Genomic DNA, 22,538 nt, shown 5'->3' with positions numbered 1-22,538 from the left:
GAGTGAAACTGGGTTGGTTGCGAGAAAAAAAAGTTTCCTTTCTTCTGTTTTTTTCGTTTCACAATGACTCCTTGTCCTGGCCAATGAACGGAAATTGAATCACACAATATTGCTAGAGTGCCAATAGGCAAGCGGTTTGTCCAGGATACTCATCCCGAGAGGATGGCAAGCAGGAGACATTTTCCACTTCAGAACAGTGCAAAGCAGACTTTTAATAATGGATAATGATACGGATTATACTGGTGGCATCAATCGAAGGGTGGTACTCGCCCGGCTAATCTTATTTGTTCTATAATTAACGAATAAATCCTTCCAATTAACCCCCGCAGCACTGCCGATATACGGCTGGGTCAGATTTCTTCCCGTCCGGGGTTCGAAGGTAATCGAGCCGGACGGAATGCAAATAATGAACGGGGCGGATATTAATTCTTGTTCGTTAGCGCATGGCGTAGACAACGCTATCGAACGGAAATAGCGAATTGATTTTTTTTTTCCACAGCGTTGTTTTGCATCAGTGCAGCCTTAGAGATGCTTGATGGCTTGATTGTTATAGTCTATCATGAAAGCAATTGTACTGTAGATTAATATTTTCATAATTTGTTATTACTAAAGGAAAATTACAAAATCTTGCAGATTGTCTTTTTTTCTTAAATAACATACAGTCTGATTCGCAATAAAGTTGGTCAGATTTTTGATAGTACAGGGTCCGAAACTCGAAGTGTAACCAATTAAAAAGGCCATAAATTCAGTTTGGAAAATTACTTTTACTTAATTCAAAGTACAAAATGTGTAAAAATAACACAAAATTCAGAATCAATTCACTTTTGCTCGATATGACCACCTTTTGCCTTGACTATGGCCTTGAGACGATCAAAAAACGAATCGCAAGCTGCCCGAATGTGACTTGCAGGTGTATTTTGGCCCACTCGCGGACAATAACTTTTTTCAGCGCCTCGAGACTGGTGTATCTTTTAGTTCGGACTTTGCTCTCCAAAATGGCCCAAAGAGAATAATCCATTGGATTCGCATCTGGTGAATTCGAGAGCCATTGTGTGGACGTGATGAAGTTCGGAACGTTGTTTTTCAGCCATTCTTGGTTCACTCGAGCTTTGTGAGACGGTGCCGAGTCCTGCTGAAACGTCCATGGTCTGCCACCGAAATGTTTGTCTGCCCACGACTTCAAAGCAACCTCCAGAATACTTTCCCGATAATATGTCGCATTTACCTTGACGCCAGGCTCGATGAAAACGATTGGAGAGCGCCCATCTGCGGTTACAGCGGCCCAAACCATTATCTGTTGCGGGTGCTGCCTCCTGGTGGCCAATCGATGACTCAAATTCTCGTATGAACGGTCGGTCAAGTAAACCCTATTATTTTGAGAGTTTACGAATTGCTTAATTGGAAAAATTTTCTCGTCAGAAAATACAATGTTCGGAAATTGACCGCTTTCGGCCAAACGAAACAACTCCTTCGCTCTCTCAAGTCTAACTTGTTGCTGCTTCGGTGTGAGATCATGCGCCTTTTGGATCTTGTAAGGCTTGACCTTCAGATCATTTTTCTGTATGCGGCGGATGCTACCGTCGGATATTTTCAGTTCTTTTGCCATTTGATTGGCACTTCGTCGAGGATTTCGTTCAAGTCGCTTCTTCACTTTTTGAACCATCTCACGTGACGTTGCAGTCTTTTGATGACCACCTCCATGACGTTTTGCGATGTTACCAGTATTATTGTAACGAGTTATGGTGCGATAAACAAAAACTTTATTCACTTTAAGGTATTTGAGCTCACGAACAATCGATGGTTGTGATTTTCCATCTAAATATAAAGCAATCACACTATTACGTTTTAAATCCATCACTGATTTTTTTTTTCGCGTTCACTTTTGGCAAAATGCTTTCTTGCGCTTGTAAACAATACAACTCCGAACTGTCATTTAGCAAATTTCTAGGGAGCTGATGCCCGTGCGTCAGCTGCGCGAGCGGTCTGAAGTTGGTTACACTTCGAGTGCCGGACCCTGTAGAATCAAAATTATTCTAGCTTTATTTTCTTTTCGAGATCGTACAATCTGTCAGCTACAATGCACTTCCTTTTTTGCCTTTCTCATATAGAAGGGTTATGCAATCACGGTGAAAACCGACTTTTTAACCGAAGCCCGGAGGACTGTGACTGTGCACTCGATTTTCTCGGATACTGCTGAACCGATTTTCATAAACTTAGATTCTAATGGAAGGTCCTAAACTCTCAAAGCTTGCAATTGAATTTCATTTGGATCCGACTAGCGGTTCCTGATTTATAGAGTAATATGCGAAAATTAAGTACAAAATGCACTCGATTTTCTCGAAAATGACTTAACCGATTTGCACAAACTAAGATTAAAACGAAACGTCTTGAAATTATAGTCATTTAGGGGTTTGGTACCTCATGTGTACCGTTTTGTGCTAAAGTGCACATGACTAGTTTTCATTTTTTACGTTTCGCATTCAGCTCATCAGTGCGTCAGCAGTTTATGTTGAACTGCTAACGCCACCTAACGGTTCAACATAAACCGCTGAGCAGACGTAAAGTATTTGCTACTTACAAATCGCTTATTGACACCGAAGTGCCATGTCTATCCTGACGTGCCGAAAGAACAAAACCAATTGACAACATACTGGCCGCCAACAGATTGTAGTCATTTAGGGGTTTGGTACCTCATGTGTACCGTTTTATGCTAAAGTGCCTAAAGTGTCTTGAAATTATTTAAAAATTTCTATGGCTATGCAATTGCTGTAAAAACCGACTTTACAACCGAGGCTCAGACTCGCAATTCGTCGAAATCACAAAATGTCGGTTTATGTGTATGTGTGTATGTGACAAATAATGTCACTCAATTTTCTCTGAGATGGCTGAACCGATTTTCACAATCATAGATTAAAATGAAAGGTCTTATGGTCTCATACAATTTTCTTGAATTTCATTTTGATCCGACTTCCGAAGTCCCCGAGAAGTTGATTCAGATTCCACTTCCAGTTCCGGTATTACAATGCGACTAGTGAAAATTTTCAATTTCATGAGTATTTTTTTACAAGCGATGGCGAAACGAGGTGCACATTTTTATAAAACTTACTAAATTTCTGTTTGAGCTGTTAGTAGAATGTTGTCACTAATAGTACTGTTGTTGTACCGTTGAATTCCACTATGTTATATCACGTCATTACACTCTCACAAAGTCACTATTTTCACAGTCACTATTTTTCCGAAAGTGTATCAAACGTTATAATACAGATACGTATTTCGGAATGCTATTTGCATCCTTCTTCAGTGTATCGGTTTTATAAGTTTATTGAAAGAATGCTGCAATGAAGTTCCTTTTATACAAACTTAAGTAGATAGAAACGTAAGTAGGTAAACCACAAAATGAAAGGTAAAAACAGGTAACAGAAAACTGGAAGAGTTAAGTGTTTTCTATGTTTGTTTTTATCTTGGATATGGGTAGTAACTGGAAAAGCCAAGAAGATCTATTCCCTTGGTCTCGGTTTAATAAAGAGATGGAGTTATTTTTGAAAATTTCTAAACTTTCTGCTGAATCTAATTTCCATGGATTGGAAATTTGTCTTAAGATTTTTATGTCATTAGTAGAGAGTTCATGATCTTCAAAAAAGGCATGTTCTGCTACTTTTGACTTGAAGTGATGTGGTAGTCCCTTTTCCAATTCTTTGGATGCTTTCGCTATTTCTGAGATATGTTCCTTGAAACGAATGTCCAGTGTTCTCTTTGTTTGTCCGATGTATATTTTATCGCAATGAGGACACGAGATTTTGTATACCCCAGACTTTTTCAAATTCAATGTAGGAACCTAGTAGAGTTTTCAATTGGTAGTTCATACTGCTGAACACTAAATCTAAACCAAATTTTCTTAGTTTTGATTTTAGTGGGTGTGAAATGTTTTGATTGAAGTCGACTGATATTCTTTTAAAATTTTCAGAAGGGGGGGTCAAAGTTGTAAGTGATTGTTTTTTCAACAGTCTTAATTTTTTATCGAAGATGGTTTGAATTGTATGCTCTGGATATCCATTGAACTTTCCAATTTCGAAAATGTTTTCGACAATTCGAAATGAATTTCGACTGTTGAAAAAACAATCACTTACAACTTTGACCCCCCCTTCTGAAAATTTTAAAAGAATATCAGTCGACTTCAATCAAAACATTTCACACCCACTAAAATCAAAACTAAGAAAATTTGGTTTAGATTTAGTGTTCAGCAGTATGAACTACCAATTGAAAACTCTACTAGGTTCCTACATTGAATTTGAAAAAGTCTGGGGTATACAAAATCTCGTGTCCTCATTGCGATAAAATATACATCGGACAAACAAAGAGAACACTGGACATTCGTTTCAAGGAACATATCTCAGAAATAGCGAAAGCATCCAAAGAATTGGAAAAGGGACTACCACATCACTTCAAGTCAAAAGTAGCAGAACATGCCTTTTTTGAAGATCATGAACTCTCTACTAATGACATAAAAATCTTAAGACAAATTTCCAATCCATGGAAATTAGATTCAGCAGAAAGTTTAGAAATTTTCAAAAATAACTCCATCTCTTTATTAAACCGAGACCAAGGGAATAGATCTTCTTGGCTTTTCCAGTTACTACCCATATCCAAGATAAAAACAAACATAGAAAACACTTAACTCTTCCAGTTTTCTGTTACCTGTTTTTACCTTTCATTTTGTGGTTTACCTACTTACGTTTCTATCTACTTAAGTTTGTATAAAAGGAACTTCATTGCAGCATTCTTTCAATAAACTTATAAAACCGATACACTGAAGAAGGATGCAAATAGCATTCCGAAATACGTATCTGTATTATAACGTTTGATACACTTTCGGAAAAATAGTGACTGTGAAAATAGTGACTTTGTGAGAGTGTAATGACGTGATATAACATAGTGGAATTCAACGGTACAACAACAGTACTATTAGTAAAACTTACTGCTAAATTCATCTAGTTAGCAGATCTTGTTAGTTAGTGAATATATAAAACTAATTTGGGACTAGTAGTCCCGAGTTTCCGCTTCCGAAAGCACCGATAATAGTGAAGCAAATCTCTAAAACAGAACTCACTTCGATTACTCAGCAACGGTTGAACAGGTTTTCACGAATCATGATTCAAATTAAAGCTATTATTGTCTTGAAGCATACTGTGCAATTTCATTCAGATCCGACTTCCGGTTCCGGAATTAGAGGGCGATGCTTTGCTCCGTTCGCAGCGTGCTTTGTTCAATTTCGTATAGCGTGCAAGGTTACCACATTAAAATTTATATTTCTCAGGTGAAAAATATGTAAATTACTAATTCTTTAATTCAATTTGTACCTACTTGTTAGTGTTATTACAAGATCATGATAACGATACTTTTCTATAGAAGTACACATATTGCCTTTCTCAAATAGAAAGTTTATGCAATCCCTTGAAGAATTGACTAGTGAAAATTGGCCCAGAGGGCTAAGTGTCGTATATCATTCGACATAGTTCATCGAGCTAAGCATTGTATGTGTCTGTGTGAGTATGTGTCAAATAATGTCACTCATAAAATAAAAAATCTCGTAGTACCATATTAAATTTCACACCGTCATTTAAAGCGACGATGCAAAAAGGGATTCAAATTGTAGGCTATATTAGTTACTTACAAAACGAACCGACTTCGGCTATACTGGTTTCAAGTTGCCGGTTCCAGAAGTACTGAAATGGTGGTAAAAAAGATTAAATCGAGACTCACTCAATTTTCTCAGAGATGATTTGATCGATTCCTACAAAAAGGCTCAAATAAATGTTCCTATAGTCTCAGGAACTATAGGGTAAAGCGTGTTCAATCATTCAGTGCGACGTTGCAAAAAAAAAAATTCTTACTAACTTGACATAACTGTTTACAAATTGAAAAAGTTATGTTAGTTTACACCCAAAGAAAGTTTCTTATTTTTTCAAGATTGGAAAAAAAATTCTTCGCAGAATCTTTTTGAAAATATAAGTAATATGAGAAAGGCATCATAACACCACTTGGTGGATTAAAAAAAGATGGTAAATACTACAAATCCCATTAAACTGATTGATGATAGCTTCTAGTTGGCAGAACTTATTAGTTTGTGGGCATGTAAAACTGATTTGGCACTATTATTTTCCAGAAGCACCGAAGGTAGTGAAGAAAAACTCCAAAAGTAGAACTGACATCGATATCTCAGCGATGCTTGAACCGATTTTCACAAATCTCATATTTTCTCAAAAGCTACTGTGAAATTTCATTCGGATCTGACTTCCAAAAAAGTCTTGGCATTACATTCCTTTTGTGGAATTTGGCCTTTCTGTTTGAACAGGCTTCTCAGCGTACAGAATCATTGCATAGCACTACGATCCTACTGACACTATGAATCCTTCCAGGTCGGGGCTCGACCAAATGACAACTTTCTTGTAAGATCAGCGACCAGACTTCCGGATCCGCAATTACAGTGTCAAACCGCCATATAAAATGACGATACAAAACCAGTACGCACATCTAATCACCAGAGCTGGCACGGAAGAAGAAAACACAACTTGCTTTTACAAACAATGCACAGAGTAGGCTTTGTTCAATTTCGTACACGCTAGAAAGAAACCGAAAACCAACACCTAAGCTGATTACTTACTCACTTTCCTCAGATAGAGCATGACCGATTCTTACAAACTCAAGTTCAAACCAAAGGTCTCATGATCCCATACTAAGCTTTAGATTTTCATCCGAATACAACTTTCGGTTCCGGAATTCCGCTGTGAAGAGTATTAAAAAATGTATAGCGTAACTTTTAGCGACGAAGCCAAAAACGTGAAAAAATTCTAAACTTGGTTCGAAACTATTTCCACCGTTAGTTATTGTTAGTAGATGGCCTAACAAACTAGTTCCGGCTGTCCTGGTACCCGATTTCCGACTACGGAAGCATCAAAAATAGTGTTTAAATACTGCAAAAAGAAACTCAGACTATTTTCACAGAGATGTGTTATTTATTTTTAATTGCCGTATAATGTCTACTATATCGATCGGTTCTTTTCGGCAAGCATTAACTGAGAGAGACGAAAGATAGGAAATGAAAAGACGGATAGGTAATCAGATTGAATCAGTTATAAATTTAGAACGGAAAAGCTGAGCCTAGTCAGGCTCATATAAGCATTATCAGAAGAAAGAAGTGAATTCTATTTTACCTTCTACTGGAGAGGGTCGAACACTAAATTCGAGTCCCCAAGTATGGTCGTGTAATAAGTGTAGTTCTTCACCACACTATGCTACAGACACCGGCAAAATAGAATTCAAATCTTCCGGCCGATTTTCACGAACTTATAGAAAGAAAAGGCTCACGGTTTCATACAGAACCCCTGAATTCGTTGTGGTTGATACTTCCAGTTCTGAAACTACAGGGTGTTTTGATTCGTAGACTTCACTACATTACGTTTGAACAAACTTTCCTATTTCAATTCAATGAACAGATGTTTTTAGAACTTGGAAGCTGTCTTTTTGTACACACATGCGGAAGGGCCGAAGGCTTCGTATTTTCTTGAATCTAAAATCGTTAAAAATTTTAAAGTGTTTGTTGTAAGGAGAATGAAAAGTACAAAGTTGCAACAAATGTCGATAATTTTGACGTGGGACTACGTCTTTGTGTTCTATATAAGAGTGGGAATTAAAAATACAGAAAATAAACGATGTCGAAACTTCAACTAGGAACGAACAATGTCTAATTTTCTTTACAGTACAGGATCATTGCATGGCTAGTACTACGATCCTACTGACACTACGAATCCTTCCATATCGGGGTTCGAACATACGACCACTAGCTTGTAAGACCAGCGCCCTATGCATTGAGCCGCCAACCCGGGCGAATGCAATCATAGAAACTATCTGTTAATTAATTTGTGGGGTTATATGCATAACAAAGAGCTGTCTTGGTTTACTATAATTGACCCATACACCGATCAGTAGATTTTTTTGCTGAAAATCTATGGAAGAAGAAGATTTGGGGTTAAACAGAATACAATCCATTTATGAAATTTTTGAAAATTTCAGGACTATCTTTTAGTTAGTCAAACTCATTTATTCCACAGTTTTACAGTCAGTTTTTTAAAGTCGTAAGAAGGGCATAGGAATAGTGAAAAGTGAATTTTGCGGTTGTTCTAATTATCATCAATTGATTCTACGATAATTTTTGCAATAGAAATACCTTCTTTGAGAATATTAACATAGATTGCTATGAAGTTTTTCAGTAAAGTCATGTTTTTGATCTTTTTTCCCCACTGTCCATTGCTTTTTAAAGCTTGAGAAGCAGCCCATATCCCACCTTCAGGTACGATTCGTCGTACAGGACGATACATCCTTCGTATTTTGTAAGACTATACGTGATTGTTTACTGAGCCTAAAATAGTGACATCCTTCTCAAATCCTTCACGGAGAACCCGCAGATCACAAAATTACAATATTGCAATTATTGGAACAAGCCCTGGTTGTTTCAACAAAAACGTTGATTTAATTTAATGAAGTAACATATCTGTTGATTTTGTCAAACCATTCAGGTAAACAAAATTGCTGTATTCAAATGCTGTCACTTGGTGGAGAACGAAAATAGTAAAATGCAAAACAAAAATCCTTTTCATTTCACCAGAAACGCTTCATATTGAAAATTTTTAATGGCAAATGAATGTCATGTATGTCAGTTACGTAGTGACCGTTTCATGTAAGTAAAAGTAAGCAGAAGAACATAAGAGTTAATTGTAAAACAAGTTTTCCATGTTTCAGAGGTGAACGATTAACTGCCCCCCAAAGCGACTAGTAGTAGAAAAATATTTGTTGCAATAGGCGTTTTAAGTTCAAATAACTGAAAAAATTGTTTAAAACAACTGAGACATTTTTTTGCTTTCATGCATACAGGTAACTTTGCTGGGATTGTGTCATTGTTCATTTGCACGAGTGACACCTCATTGAAACGGTTCATTTTCCGCTTAGGGTGTATGTCATTGCTCAACTGTAACGTTTCATGACTAGTTTGTGGTGAATGTCTTTGATGGGTGTCATTGCTAAACTGCCAGCACAAAAATAATAGTGTAGTTAAAACAACATTCGATTTATTGTACCAAATTTTAAACAATCGATTTCAGAAAAACAATTAATATTCTAGTTGTTTTGCGTTCACTGGCTTTTGCGTGTTCTTTATTATGATTGACAGCTCATCAAGTATAAAACCGAAAGAAGGAACATGTCAAACCGAACTCCAAATTTCAAATTCAACAAATAAGAGCGCTTCAGTCAAATAAACAGTTTGTTCATTACATTCCTTTTGTGAAATTCGGCTGTTCTGTTTCTATTTTAATAGACGATTTAGCGTACACGCAGAGAAATTGAGCTTGCTTAAAATAACAAATCAGATGGTCTATTTTTAAATCTGATTCATGTTAATTTCAAGCTAGAATATGATTGTTTCAAAAAATGTTCTCCCTTCACCACCAACAATAATCTCCGATTAATGTGAATAAAAATTTCATTCTTGTCAAACAAAAAAAATAATTGTTCCAGCTGATTTTATGATTCAGATTTTATCACCTATTTATTGCGTAGCAACAAAAGTAGAGTTGATTTTATTTTGGCAATATCTATGTTGATTCAATTTTCCTTTAGCTTTATGTTACGAAAAAAATTAATTCATTGTATCTGCGGCAGGCCCGTACCCAGAATTTCGTTTCGGGAGGGGCCCTAAGATAAAAAATTATGTTACTGAGGGTTGCCTATGTACATAATTTTCGGTACGTCTTTTATCGGTGTTTTCAACAGACACTGAAACTATCATTATTAAGTATTTAAATCAAATTTGTAACTGTGACCGAGAGAAGGTTATTGTGTTACATTTCTTAACGTTTACTGTCATGCCATTTCACATGCGCACATGTCTAAGATTTTCTAAATGTCCATTTATAGTCCACAAAAATCCACAAGACTTGTGAAAGGTTGCGAGAAGTGGTCCGAGATAGCTCCCTTACTCCGATTCGTGGAGAACGGAAAACATGTTCTAAATTTGTAGGTCATATCAGTTGATGACCATACAAACTTACTCTAACTATACAGGTTTCGAAACTCACATCGATTTCTCAGAGATGATTTTAAGGGTTGGAAACAGATAATAGTTCGAAGAGGCCAAATCAGGTGAACAAGGTGGATGGGCAAGTGACCCTAAACTGTTGATTATAACCGTAGTAGCGATGCTCATGTACTTCATGCAAGGCCCTTTCACAGCGATTTTGGTCTTAAATCGCTCCATTAATGCACGCTAATACTTGCATTGAAGTAATCCTCCAAAAGTATACCATGACAATCCCAGAAACCCAGCTTTCGATGCACTCTTGCCGCTTTAAAGCACGACTTCGGTTCTTTGTCGAGTAATCATTTTGTTCTCTAGCGTATAATAATGAATCCATCCAAATATGTACTCGAAGTGCACTTGCGTTCGTCTTTCTAGTCCTAAATAAGTATATGCGGGATCCAGCGGAAGGATAACTTCCTCATCTGCTGAACCTATTCGCTTCACATCATTATTATTATTAACATATTCATTACTATTTGGATTTCGGGAGGGGCGATCTTATTTGTGTGATGATACAACAAAGTTTATAGTTATAGAACCGTGTCAGTTTAATTTCTTTTAAACCAGAGCTGTTTTTTTTTCAACCGTGAATGAACAAAAAAGTTTTCTCGCGTTTCAAAAGTGAAGTTTTATCTGCTTATTTCTTTTTCTTGGGGCTTTTTAACAATCCCAACGTAAGTATTGATAATAAATATTATTAGAAACTGCATAACATTCCATAGCACGGTTTTTTTTTTCAACAAATATTTGATGCAGGTTAACTCTATCTTAACCGGACTGAAAGGGCACCAAATCATTGGATTCTATAAAAAGTAAGATACCAGGGCTTGAGTGTGGTATATAAATATTTGGAATATTATCAATGTAATTGAAATTGTTTACAAATATATAAATTAAAAAGAAAAATGTAACAAAAACAAGTCTTCCAAATATTTGGAAAGAAATCATTTTACTCTTTAAAAAAAAGCAAAATGAGCGATGTTAACAAACGAAAGCGTTGAATTTACTATGAAATTTATTAAGAATAACAATCATGTAAGGTTTTCATAATACTACTATGAAATTGTTTGTTAAGAAATTGACAGGAACACACAAATAAAATGTTCGTTAGTTTTATCAAAATATTGTTTGAAACAAACTAATCCACTGAGAAAAATCAAATAACTAGTTTTGATGTTCCGAGCAACAATATTTGCTATATTAAACAAAATTTTCTTTTGCCACTATTTCAATAAAATAAATAATACTGCCTCAGTCGGTGTTGAACCGCACGCGAATAGCTCTTGGCTCCTGGAAATTTTTTCTGGCTACCTAGAGTTTCATTGATTCAAGGCTTCAGTCTTTTTCAAGGCTACCTGAATCACTAACAGTCTTTTTATAGACTATCAATTAGTCAGCCTTTCTCAAGGCTATACAAAGAGTGATATTAGAGTGACTAAGAAATTAATCAGCCTTTTTTAAGGCTAACTATTCAAAGAACTATTCTTCGAACTAATCAGTCATTATAAAGACTTTTCCAAACTAGGAGTCTAATCAAAGACTAATTTAGCCTAGTTAATTTAATTTAAATTTTCATTCATTTCAAAAATGCCTGCGTCCAACCGGAAAGGCAACAAGCCTAAGGCTAAAAATAATTCAATACGGAATAAATCACAATCCGTTATTCAACATTTTTCTAACAACATTCACGATCTTATAAAATCTGAATGTAAAAATAAAAGACAACGGACGGATTTCCCTTCCGTTGATTCTATGCTGTATTCTTCCAAGGCACTTATTTCTTCGAATTTAAAACAAAAAACAGGTACGCCTGCCGATTCGTCTTCTAACGAAAACAATTTATTGACAGGTAGATCGACCTCGTCATCATCTTCTTCTAATGTCAGTTATGCCAGTATATCAGGTAGAAATCTACCACTTAATTCTTCTAATGTAAACAATCAAAACACAGGACCGCCTTGCAGTTCATCTTCTAACGAAAACAATTTATTAATAGGTAGATCGGCCATATCATCTTCTTCTAATGGTAGTCTACCTACAAATATTCCTTCAATGCCATTCGCTTCTTTAAATGAAGTTGATTTAGGCGATATAACTGAAAATAAAATGAATAAATAAATTGTAGTTAGATCAACTTTTTCAAATGATCATCCGAATGAATTCGACTTCATCACTTTTTGAAGCATTTCAAATCGGATGGCAATTTGCAAATCATATTATAATGAATTTAAAATTTAACAGTGATGTTAAACAATTATTTGAATATTTTAAATTGGAATGCTCGATCTTTGAAATCGATTGAAGATGAATTTTATAATTTTCTCAAAGTTCACAAAATTCATATTGCCATTGTGACAGAAACTTTTCTTAAACCAAATGTCAAATTGAAAAGTAATCCACATTATGTGGTTCATCGATTTGATAGGTTTACTGAAATGGGTGGTGTAGTTGCCATTTTTGTCCAACGGCAAATTAAACATCGATTTTTACCTTCTTTCAATACTAAAGTTATTGAAAGCTTGAGAATCGAAGTTGAAACCATTCATGGAATTTATTTCATCGCTGGAGCATATTTGCCATTCCAATGCACCGGCGAACAATTAAATTTCTTTAAAGGCGATTTGCAAAAACTCACAAGATATCGACCGAAATTTTTCATAATAGGGGACATAAATGCTAAGCATGTCCAGTGGAATTGTAGGCAAAATAACAGTAATGGTAAAATACTTCATAATCAACTCTCAGCTGGTTACTTCACAGTTCTTCATCCCAGTAATCCGACTTGTTTCTCTTCCGTGAAAAACCCGTCTACAATTGATCTGGTTCTAACAGATCAAAGTCACATTTGTAGTGAACCGATTGTACATGCTGACTTTGACTCAGATCATCTTCCTGTAACATTCAGACTTTCCAACGAAGCTATAATTAATCCAATTAGTTCTATATTCAACTATCATAGAGCTAATTGGTTGGATAACAGATCTCACATTGAAAATCATGTGGATCACGAAACTATTTTAGAAAATTCTGCGGATATCAACACAGCAATCGATAATTTGAATCATTACATTATCGAAGCTAGAAATCTTTCAGTTCCTAAAGCTCAAACTAAATTAAATTCTCCTATCATCGATGACAATCTTCAACTGCTCATTCGGTCGAAGAATGTTCGTCGACGACAATATCAACGTTCTCGTGATCCTGCTATGAAAAACATAGTTAAGGATTTACAAAAAGAAATTAAACATAGATTTACTCTTTTGCGAAATGAAAATTTTTTCTAAACCTTTCTGAAAACTTTCTAAGGTTCTTAAGAAACCTCAGAAACCAATTCCTGCTCTCAAGGAAGGAAATCAAATACTTCGTACGAATAGCGAAAAAGCTCAAGAACTTGCTCAGCAGTTCGAGAGTGTCCACAATTTTAATTTGAACATTGTGAGTCCTATTGAAAATGAAGTCTCACTGAAATATGATCATATTTCAACCCAAGTGTTATCACAAGATGACATTATTGAGACGAATTTTGATGAAATTAAATCAATTATTAGGAAACTCAAAAACATGAAGGCTCCTGGTAATGATGGAATTGTTAATATTCTTATTAAAAATCTTCCCGATGTTGCCTTGAGACTCCTGGTTAAAATTTTCAACAAGTGTTTTTCATTAGCTTACTTCCCAAAAAGATGGAAAAACGCTAAAGTAATTCCTATCCTGAAACCTGATAAAAATCCAGCAGAAACATCAAGTTATCGACCAATTAGCTTACTTTCTTCTATCAGTGAACTTTTTGAAAAAATTATCTTGTTGAGAATGATGTCTCATATAAATGAGAATTCAATTTTTTTACCAGAGCAGTTTGGATTTCGTCATGAACATTCAACTACTCATCAACTTGTCAGAGTAACGAACATGATAAAAGCAAATAAATCTTCTGGGTTATCCACTGGAGTTGCTCTTCTAGACATAGAAAAAGCATTCGACAGTGTTTGGCACAAAGATTTAATAGCAAAAATGTCTGATTTCCAGTTTCCTATTTATTTGATCAAAATGATTCAAAACTATTTAACTGATCGTACTCTTCCGTAGGGTTCGAGCGTAGCTCCAATCTTGTATAATATTTTCACTTCTGATCTTCCAAATCTACCCGTTGGTTGTCAGAAATCGCTATTCTGTGACGGCACAAGTCTGTTAGCCACAGGTAGAAATCTAAGAGTGATCTGCAGTCGCCTACAAAGAAGCTTAAATATTTTCAGTGATTATCTGTCAAAATGGAAAATTGAACCAAATGCAGCAAAAACGCAATTAATTATCTTTCCTCATAAGCCAAGAGCTTCTTTTCTTAAACCAAACAATAATCACATTCTCAAATTGAATGGCTTCTAATTGACATGGTCTGATCAAGCTAAATACTTAGGTTTAACGTATGACAAAAAACTCACTTTCAAGGATCACATTGAAGGAATTCAGGCAAACTGTAATAAATATATTAAATGTTTATATCCTCTTATAAACAGAAATTCCAAGCTCTGTCTAAAAAACAAATTGTTAATTTATAAACAAATTTTCAGACCAGCCATGCTTTATGCAGTACCAATTTGGTCAAGTTGTTGTTCCACCAGGAAGAAAACGCTTCAAAGGATTCAGAATAAAATTCTGAAAATGATTTTGAAGCGTCCTCCCTGGTTTAGTACAAATGAGTTACACAGACTCACAAATATAGAACCATTAGATGTAATGTCACATAATATTATAAGCAAATTCCGACAAAAATCGATGCAATCTTCAATTGAATCGATTCGCTCTCTGTATCAGTTAGTAAGTTAGTATATAAGTTCTTTTTCCCCATTACACAATACAAGTAGGTTTAGAATTTTCCCTACACAAAAATCTCAGAATTGCGGAAGCAAATGATGTCTTCATGGTAATAACCAAATCATATATATGATAGGGCTGAAAACTCATCACTTGTGGCTGAACACCCAATTCAAATCTTAATAATTTAATTTTAACTCATATTCCAATGAATAGTCATTAAAAAAAAAATACTGCCCGATGCAAATGAGAATAACAAAATCATAACAATGAACTCAACTCTTAGCAATATCAAATTATGTCATAATCCACTGATCAAAATACCTCATTTTCTCCAATTAACAATATTGCATTCATGACATGTCATCTAATTCTCACAGACTTGTGTGTGACAATAGTCAACAGTTTGTTCACCGGCGGTTGAATACAAGCACACGTTTGCCGTATGTATGTATATCAGATTAATGATGTCAACACAACCTCGCTATGATGTTGATTGTTTTGACACTGTGTTTTCAACATTGCCATAACAATGTATCGACATAGCGACAACAATGTAAACGAAGCCCACGAACATATGTCGATAGGTATTACATACCCAAATCACAAGCTAATACAGTTTCCCCATCCAGAAACCTTATCTTCCAATAGCCGAAGTTTCTACATATGACATTGATTTAGGGTAATCCATCTTCTCACGCTCGGCAAAAGAATGAGGCCACTTTGGCTCCCACCGCCAGTCACTGTTCGTTCTTCGACTTGGTCCATCCATCTGCTGCGTATCCCATGGGAAAAATTCATTCTCGCCCAGAAAGTTACCGAAAAACATCAAGCCAATAACACTGACCATCGGCAACACTTGCCAGTCGAACTCCGCCTTCCCCATTGTAGCTGTGAAACACCCCAATTTTGTACCACGAAATTCCATTAAATATTTACGCAACCACTTTCGTTGCTGTCAGCTTCACCACCGAACCCGGCCATCAAGCTCAATCTCACACCGTCTCCTGTTGTGTATCTCAAATATTTGCAGATAATACCGAATCCATTAAGGCCATTATATCAGTACAGTTTGGATCGGAAGAATCCCCGTCAGCACACCTACACGTGTGAACAGAACGCCCAGATTCTGTTGCGCCTCGAAAAAGATCGCCACCGAAAGTACGGGTCCTCCGGAAAGCTGGTAAGTTGGTTGCCTTGTATGCATTTTCCTGTGTCAGTATTTAGTTTTTGATGCGGGGGGGTAGCGAGTTTAAGTTCGGCTCGGGTTCTTGACTCAGCGGAAAGGTTCACGAAGAAGATGCTTTTTGGGCTTAACCGACTTAGCAAACTTGAAGGTTTCGCCCAGAGTAGGGAATTCAAATATTCAACGACTCATCAGAATCATCTTGAGTTAGGGATCAAATGGATGTTGAATCCAAATAAACTGTGTAATAGAATGAAATGAAAGCTGTAGAATAGTCTGTGTGTCCATACCTCAAACATATATAAAATAACGAAATTTTAGTGTACAGAACTTCCTGAATCTCCAAAGAAATCTTAATATTTCGTATTGATATTTATATCCTGCTTCGTAGTATTTTGACCCATGCAGCCATTTTAGTAGTTATTATAGAATAGAAAATCGATTTCCGAAACAGTAGTGCTTCTTAACTTTCTGATCGTTACGCTAGGGCAACTCGAACTCCACTTGACTGTTTATTGAAAATACATGTCGTGCCACTACCGGAAGGATACGTTTATAGAAACCAGATTGCAAAACAGAAATAAACTACTACTAGCTTATAACATCAGCCGGTTGCAGCTCCAAAGATGGACTGCAAATGTAATTGCTAAATTTCATCTAAAAGGAAGAACCATCCCTGATTTTCCAATCGATTGATGGTCGCAGTCCCCAACAGACCTACCCATCTCCCAGTCAAGACTAACCGCACGCAATTTTCCGAGGCAATTACGGTAATTGATTTTGCGCCTAAACATTGCACTTTATCTTGTTCTTCCGCTTTCCGCCCGCGTCCTCACATACACATACACGGTAGCATTTCACCACATCCACCAATGACCTAACCACTCTGTCCTCGATGGGTCTACAAAAATCCAACATCACAGCAACCATTCCCAGGACAGCGAGCTCGGGCCATCTCGAACCGAAGTCGGCAAATGGATCGGATCCTCAGTCCGGAAGTTTCCATAACGAGAACGACCCGTTCGACTATCCGGGAGTTTGCCCGGGAAATAGTTACAACCTGGAGGTAAGTACCTGCTTGTGTTACCATACTCGCTTCCAGTGCATGATTTTTTGTTTGTTTGTTTGTGTATTTCGTTTGTTGGGAGAGGATTTTTCGATTTCACCAAAGGCAGGTTAATTGAAGCATGGGTTGCCGTTTTGTTTGCTTGTTTGCGTGCCGTGTGGTAATGTTCGTTCCGTTCCACCCGAACTAGCAAACCCGGTTGAGCTGCCGATGTTAATTAACACGGCCACAATTTGCTCTGCCGTTCTTTTTGTGGAACACAATGCTGGTCAATTATAAAAGCAATCAGAAAGCTACTGTGACAATCAGACGGGAAAGCGCAAACGACCTCTGGTTACCAGATTCGACCCCGGACTGGTTTTGGTTCTGGAGAGAAGCGAAAAATCTCTGTTTGCTGTTTCGGTTAATGGAGGATTGTTTGGGTAATAAGTGTTGAAAATTATTTAGGAATATTAATAATTCGGGTTTTCTTGAATCCGGCAGATAAAGGGCGTAGCACAAAAGGAGAAAAATGGAACCCTCATACAGATCACCAAATAGCTTTTATTCTCTAGTAAAACGATCTGAAAAATAGATTCACGTCCAGTTTTTGCAATGACTGAGTGGAAACATATATTGGAGAAGCCAAATGAATGAGAAACTCACGGAAAAGATTATCTTTTTGAAAAAAGATGCGCTCAGAAACAGGACTCGAACCTGCGTTCTTATGCATTCCGTGCATACGTGCTACCATTTCGCCACCCTGAACCTTGTGATAGACACAGCTCTAACACACGACTAAGTATGGTAAAGCGTACATCAAACATGGTCTAAATCATAGCCGCCTCAAGACCGGTATCCCATATCCAAACATCTTCTCTGTTCATTAGACAACAAACACTTGTGTTCTTGCTCTATACCTATTCTTCCGCTCAATCACTGGGTAGGAGAGTATATTTATAATCACTTGCTGCCTTCTCTATTGTGCCAGTCGCTGGTTGTTTACCGTCAGCGACAGACTCCTATGAAAGCTGTTTGATAGTCTGCCCTTTCACTACCAGAAGCAGACTGGTACGGAAAATCAAACCGTAATTGTTTTAAACGATTTATTTATTTCAGTTGGTTTGACGTAAATTCGTCATAATTAAGTTTAGTTTTTGGAATGACTGAGTATGGTACCGGTCGAGAGACGGCCAGGATGTAGACTATGTTCGATGTACGTTCTATCATGCCTAATCGTGCTTTAGAGCTGTGTCTATCACAAGGTTCAGGGTGGCGAAATGGTAGCGTGTATGCACGGAATGCATAAGAACGCAGTCCTGTTTCTGAGCGTATCTTTTACCAAAAAATCATCTTTTGAGTTAAGTTCTACCTTCATTGTTTTTCCAATATATGTTTACACTCAGTCATTGCAAAAAAAACTAAGTAAATATTTTTTAAGTCATCGTGTCATCACTCGAAAAAAATGAATTCAATAAATGGTTCTCTAACTAGTGAGCGGCTATTTCTCTGAACATAGCTCTTAAAGAATATTGAACCAGGGATTAGTCTTATGTCTGAAAGTTATTTTGATAGTGTAAAGTGACGTCTCTACTCAGTATTGTTTGGCAATCATCATGAATAACGTAAATTATCTTTAGTAATGAGGTGCATTTTTGGTTGAATGGATACATCAATAAGTAAAATTGCAAAAAAAAACCACAAGCCGTTCAAGAATTACCAATGCATCTCGATAAATGTACTATTTGTTTCGGTCTATGGGCTGGTGGAATCATTGATCCTAATTTCCTCAAAAATGAAACAGAACGACACGTTACCGTGAATGAAAATCGATACAGAACCATGATCAATAGACTTTAGTTGCCGAATCTCCTAGATATTAATGTGGACAAAATGTAGTTTCAACAGGATGGTGCCATTTGTCATAATGCGGCTGAAACAATCGACTTATCAAAAGAACATTTCAACGGCAACAATGTTTTGAGAAATCGACCGGTGAATTGCCCTCCGCATTCGTGTGATTTGACGCAACTCGATTATTTTTAGTGGGGATAAGTGAAGTTATTGGTTTATGAGGATAAATCAGTAACGATTGATGCTTTGGAAAGCAATACGCAGCATGTCATTGCTAAAATACGCCCTTAAATGTTTGTAAAAGTGGTCGAAAATTGGATCTCAAGAATGACATTTGTGAACAATAGTCGCGACAACCATATGCCCGAAATCATATTTGCAAAGTTAAAAGCCAAGAAATTATCCACCAATTAAAAAAAAACATTTGGCTTTTCCATAATTTGGCATGTATTTTATTTGAGTTTTAAATCAGCAAGCTCTTAAAAACACCCTTTGAAAGAGGTCGTCGTGTTTTTATAGAATTCATAAAAGAAATGAATTCAATATTCCAACCTTCTCATTCACCATAATGTGCGATGGCTCAAAATTTTGGCTTTGTGCTTGAAGGAAATAAATTCATTTTTCAATGAAAAAGTTACAGGGTTTTGTACAAGATTCGACCGATCCCGATGACATCAAAAATGCACAAACAGCCTGCGGTGCAACCTGAATTCTGTGGGAGCGATTTTCTTATACGTGCATACACACACACATTGAAAATAAACCGATAAAATATCTTGCTGATGCTGATATGCACAAGCAACCTTTTCTACGGTATTATCCAACTCCACCGAATGCAAGTCGGCTCCATACTAAAAACTTCCAAACGAGCTGTTCCCAATTAACCGAGCGGATGACACAGCGAATATTTCACCCATCCGCTCTGCTTAGAGGCAGTCGTTGACCGAGCAAAAAATTGGGACAGAACCTATATTTGCCGACCGAAGCAGAACTGCTACTGAATGAAATGCGTGGTGTGAAGCAGAGTTTCCAATTTTCTCCGAATTTGTCCTGTGGATGTAATGGTAAATGGAACAAGCATTGATTAACTTTTGCACCAAAGGCTCATAGATAACTCAGGATTTCATGAACACTTAAGATCAGTTACGTCGTCTCCTTGATTGATAAAATATTGCTTTTCAGCAGGCCCAATTTTGATAATACATTCTACAACTGGAAAAATAAATCCAGCAAAAAATTCTAAATTGTTTAAATTTGTTCGTTATACAAACAGGTCATTATATCTCTAACAGGACCTGTGAAAAATGAAAGATTTTTAGACAAATTTGAACGGCTTCGATACCTAACTCAAAAATAAGTAGATAGGTAGAAACTGAGCCTTTGACCAGTGTTGGGAAAAAGTCAAAATTTCGAAAATCGTGACTGAATTTTTTCACAGACATAAAAAAATCATCGATCAGAAAACTCACTGCCTAAAAAGTTCAGTACTGTTGTTGTTTGCAAATGCGATTTTCACTAAAACTGAAGATACTCGATGGCATTTAGGAAAAAAGTTCGAACATTGAATATATCTGATATAATTTCTGAACAGAAGATTTTTGGGAAATGAGCCGTTATATCTCAACCCTTTACAGAATACATGATGAATAAACTCGCCAATGAGGAAAAATTTCATTAATATAAACAGTAAATGCTTTGATTAAAAATAATTTTAATGATTCTAAAAATATTAATGAAAACCAATCACTAAGCATGTTATGTAGCTTATTAAAAAATATTAGCCAATTTAGCTTGAAAATCATACGCAGAAGTAACAGGAGCGCAGGCTAACGCTGCGCACATTCAAACGCACCACCAATGCTGCACTCCTGTTACTTCTATAAATCAAATTCATGCTAAATAGCGTTTTATTGGGTTTAATCTGAATATATTGTGCAGTGTGTAATCAACCATCTCAATTACTATTTTAAATGTGGTAAAAATTTTGTTGTTCATATTGACGCAGTCATTATTTCTCAGTTCGATTCAGTTGCATATTTATTCTGCAGAGATTTTTTTATTGATGGAAATATAATAATTAAAACGTGTGCGAATCACTTCGGTGTCGAACTGAAGCGTAGTGGAAATTCAGCATCGGAATATCATCGGAGACTCTCCTCCCTTTTGATTATCTTCTCGGAGATATTTCTGAATGTGAAAATTCGTCATCTAGTTTCGCTGACACAAAATATCACTTGCGAACATTGTGGTTTAGAGTTTTGCGGATGCTTGTTTCATGAATAAAAATCTCTGAGATGACTTTTTCAGTCACTGAGTTTTTATTAGAAAATCTCATGAACTCATTTTATCACTAGTGATAATAAAACGAACTATTTCTGATCATGATTTTTCCAACACTGCCTTTGATTACATGCTCTATTCATGAATTTAATCGGTTTGTCACTCTTTTCTGAGTTGATATTCGCGAGAGAAAAACCGAGTAAGAAGGGACGAGTATATCGTCGATACTTTTTCTATAGTCCAACCGAGCAGTGCAGTAAAACTTCATTCAATTCAATTGAAACTGAATGCGGAACACATTGACGATCTCTCTAACGCAGTAAACTTCACTCTCTGACACACACAATGTTTGCTGACGGCCCGAACGGGCAGCATTCAGTTCATCGCTCGTTTCTCTTCAATCGAGGCTCAGTTTAACCACTGTCAGCTGATCTCTTGAAGTAACAAAATATCTCTTTCAATAGTGTGAGAGCGGCCTTCAAATGAGGTTCATGTAAACATTCGAATTGGTTCAAGAAAATATATGGAAGACAAACCAGATAGCTCAAATATCAATCACAGAGTACACATAAATTAATTGTTTCCTCCTTCAGTTTTCATTTTTAATACTTTATTCCATTTATAATTCTATTCGTTCGAACTTGCTTACTACCAAGAGTGAAGGCAATGAAGGAGCTAGACTACTTGGCACTCGAAACTGAGCAAGCAAAACTTCAAATGACTAGGTACGATTATTCAACTGACGATGAATTCCAGGAGCTTCAATTGAAAATGGTAGCAAAAGTCAAATGAGTTAGTAGGGATATGCTGACGGTCAGCGGCCATAAATTTCATTTTCATCTTATATTATTCGATTGAAAATGAAATTTTACTGCACTGCACCCGAGTACGATTTCCTACCCCGCACATAGGGTCAGAAAGCTTTTCTGGTTCAAATCGGCGAATCACCTTAAGGTTAGAACCCCTATAATGGAAACAAAAATAAATGAGCAAGAGAAAAAGTTTTGATTATTTTATTCACAATTTGACATTTGGGAAAGTTGATTGTATTGTATGGGCTAAATGCCCTTAAATACGGATCATCACACACTTTTGTGCAAAGAGACAGAGAAAAATTTTGAGGACCAGAGAGATTTATTTTTGCCCGTAGAATCACGTCTGTTGTGAGCTTCAAATCTTCATGCACGAGAACTTCATTTACAGACGAGTCGGTGACGAGACGTAAAGAA

General features: G+C 36.5%; 1 protein-coding gene across 3 annotated transcripts in view; it reads left to right on the top strand.

The window, feature by feature from the left end:
• LOC131430028 (uncharacterized) overlaps window positions 1-22,538 on the top strand; it is a 108,865-nt gene that overhangs the window by 953 nt on the left and 85,374 nt on the right. The window contains exons 2-3 of one of the 3 annotated variants that reach the window (XM_058594637.1): window positions 15,978-16,127; window positions 16,984-17,196. The exons of 1 other annotated variant lie outside the window; for it this stretch is intronic. In XM_058594637.1, coding sequence (XP_058450620.1) covers window positions 15,978-16,127; window positions 16,984-17,196 — 363 coding nt within the window. The remainder of the gene's footprint in view (window positions 1-15,977; window positions 16,128-16,983; window positions 17,197-22,538) is intronic. One more of the 3 variants, XM_058594638.1, reaches the window with a different exon arrangement.

The sequence above is a fragment of the Malaya genurostris genome, chromosome 2, assembly GCF_030247185.1.
Source record: "Malaya genurostris strain Urasoe2022 chromosome 2, Malgen_1.1, whole genome shotgun sequence".
NCBI lineage: Eukaryota > Metazoa > Arthropoda > Insecta > Diptera > Culicidae > Malaya > Malaya genurostris.
Note: the sequence above shows the minus strand (reverse complement) of the source record. Positions and strands in the feature narration are given on the sequence as shown.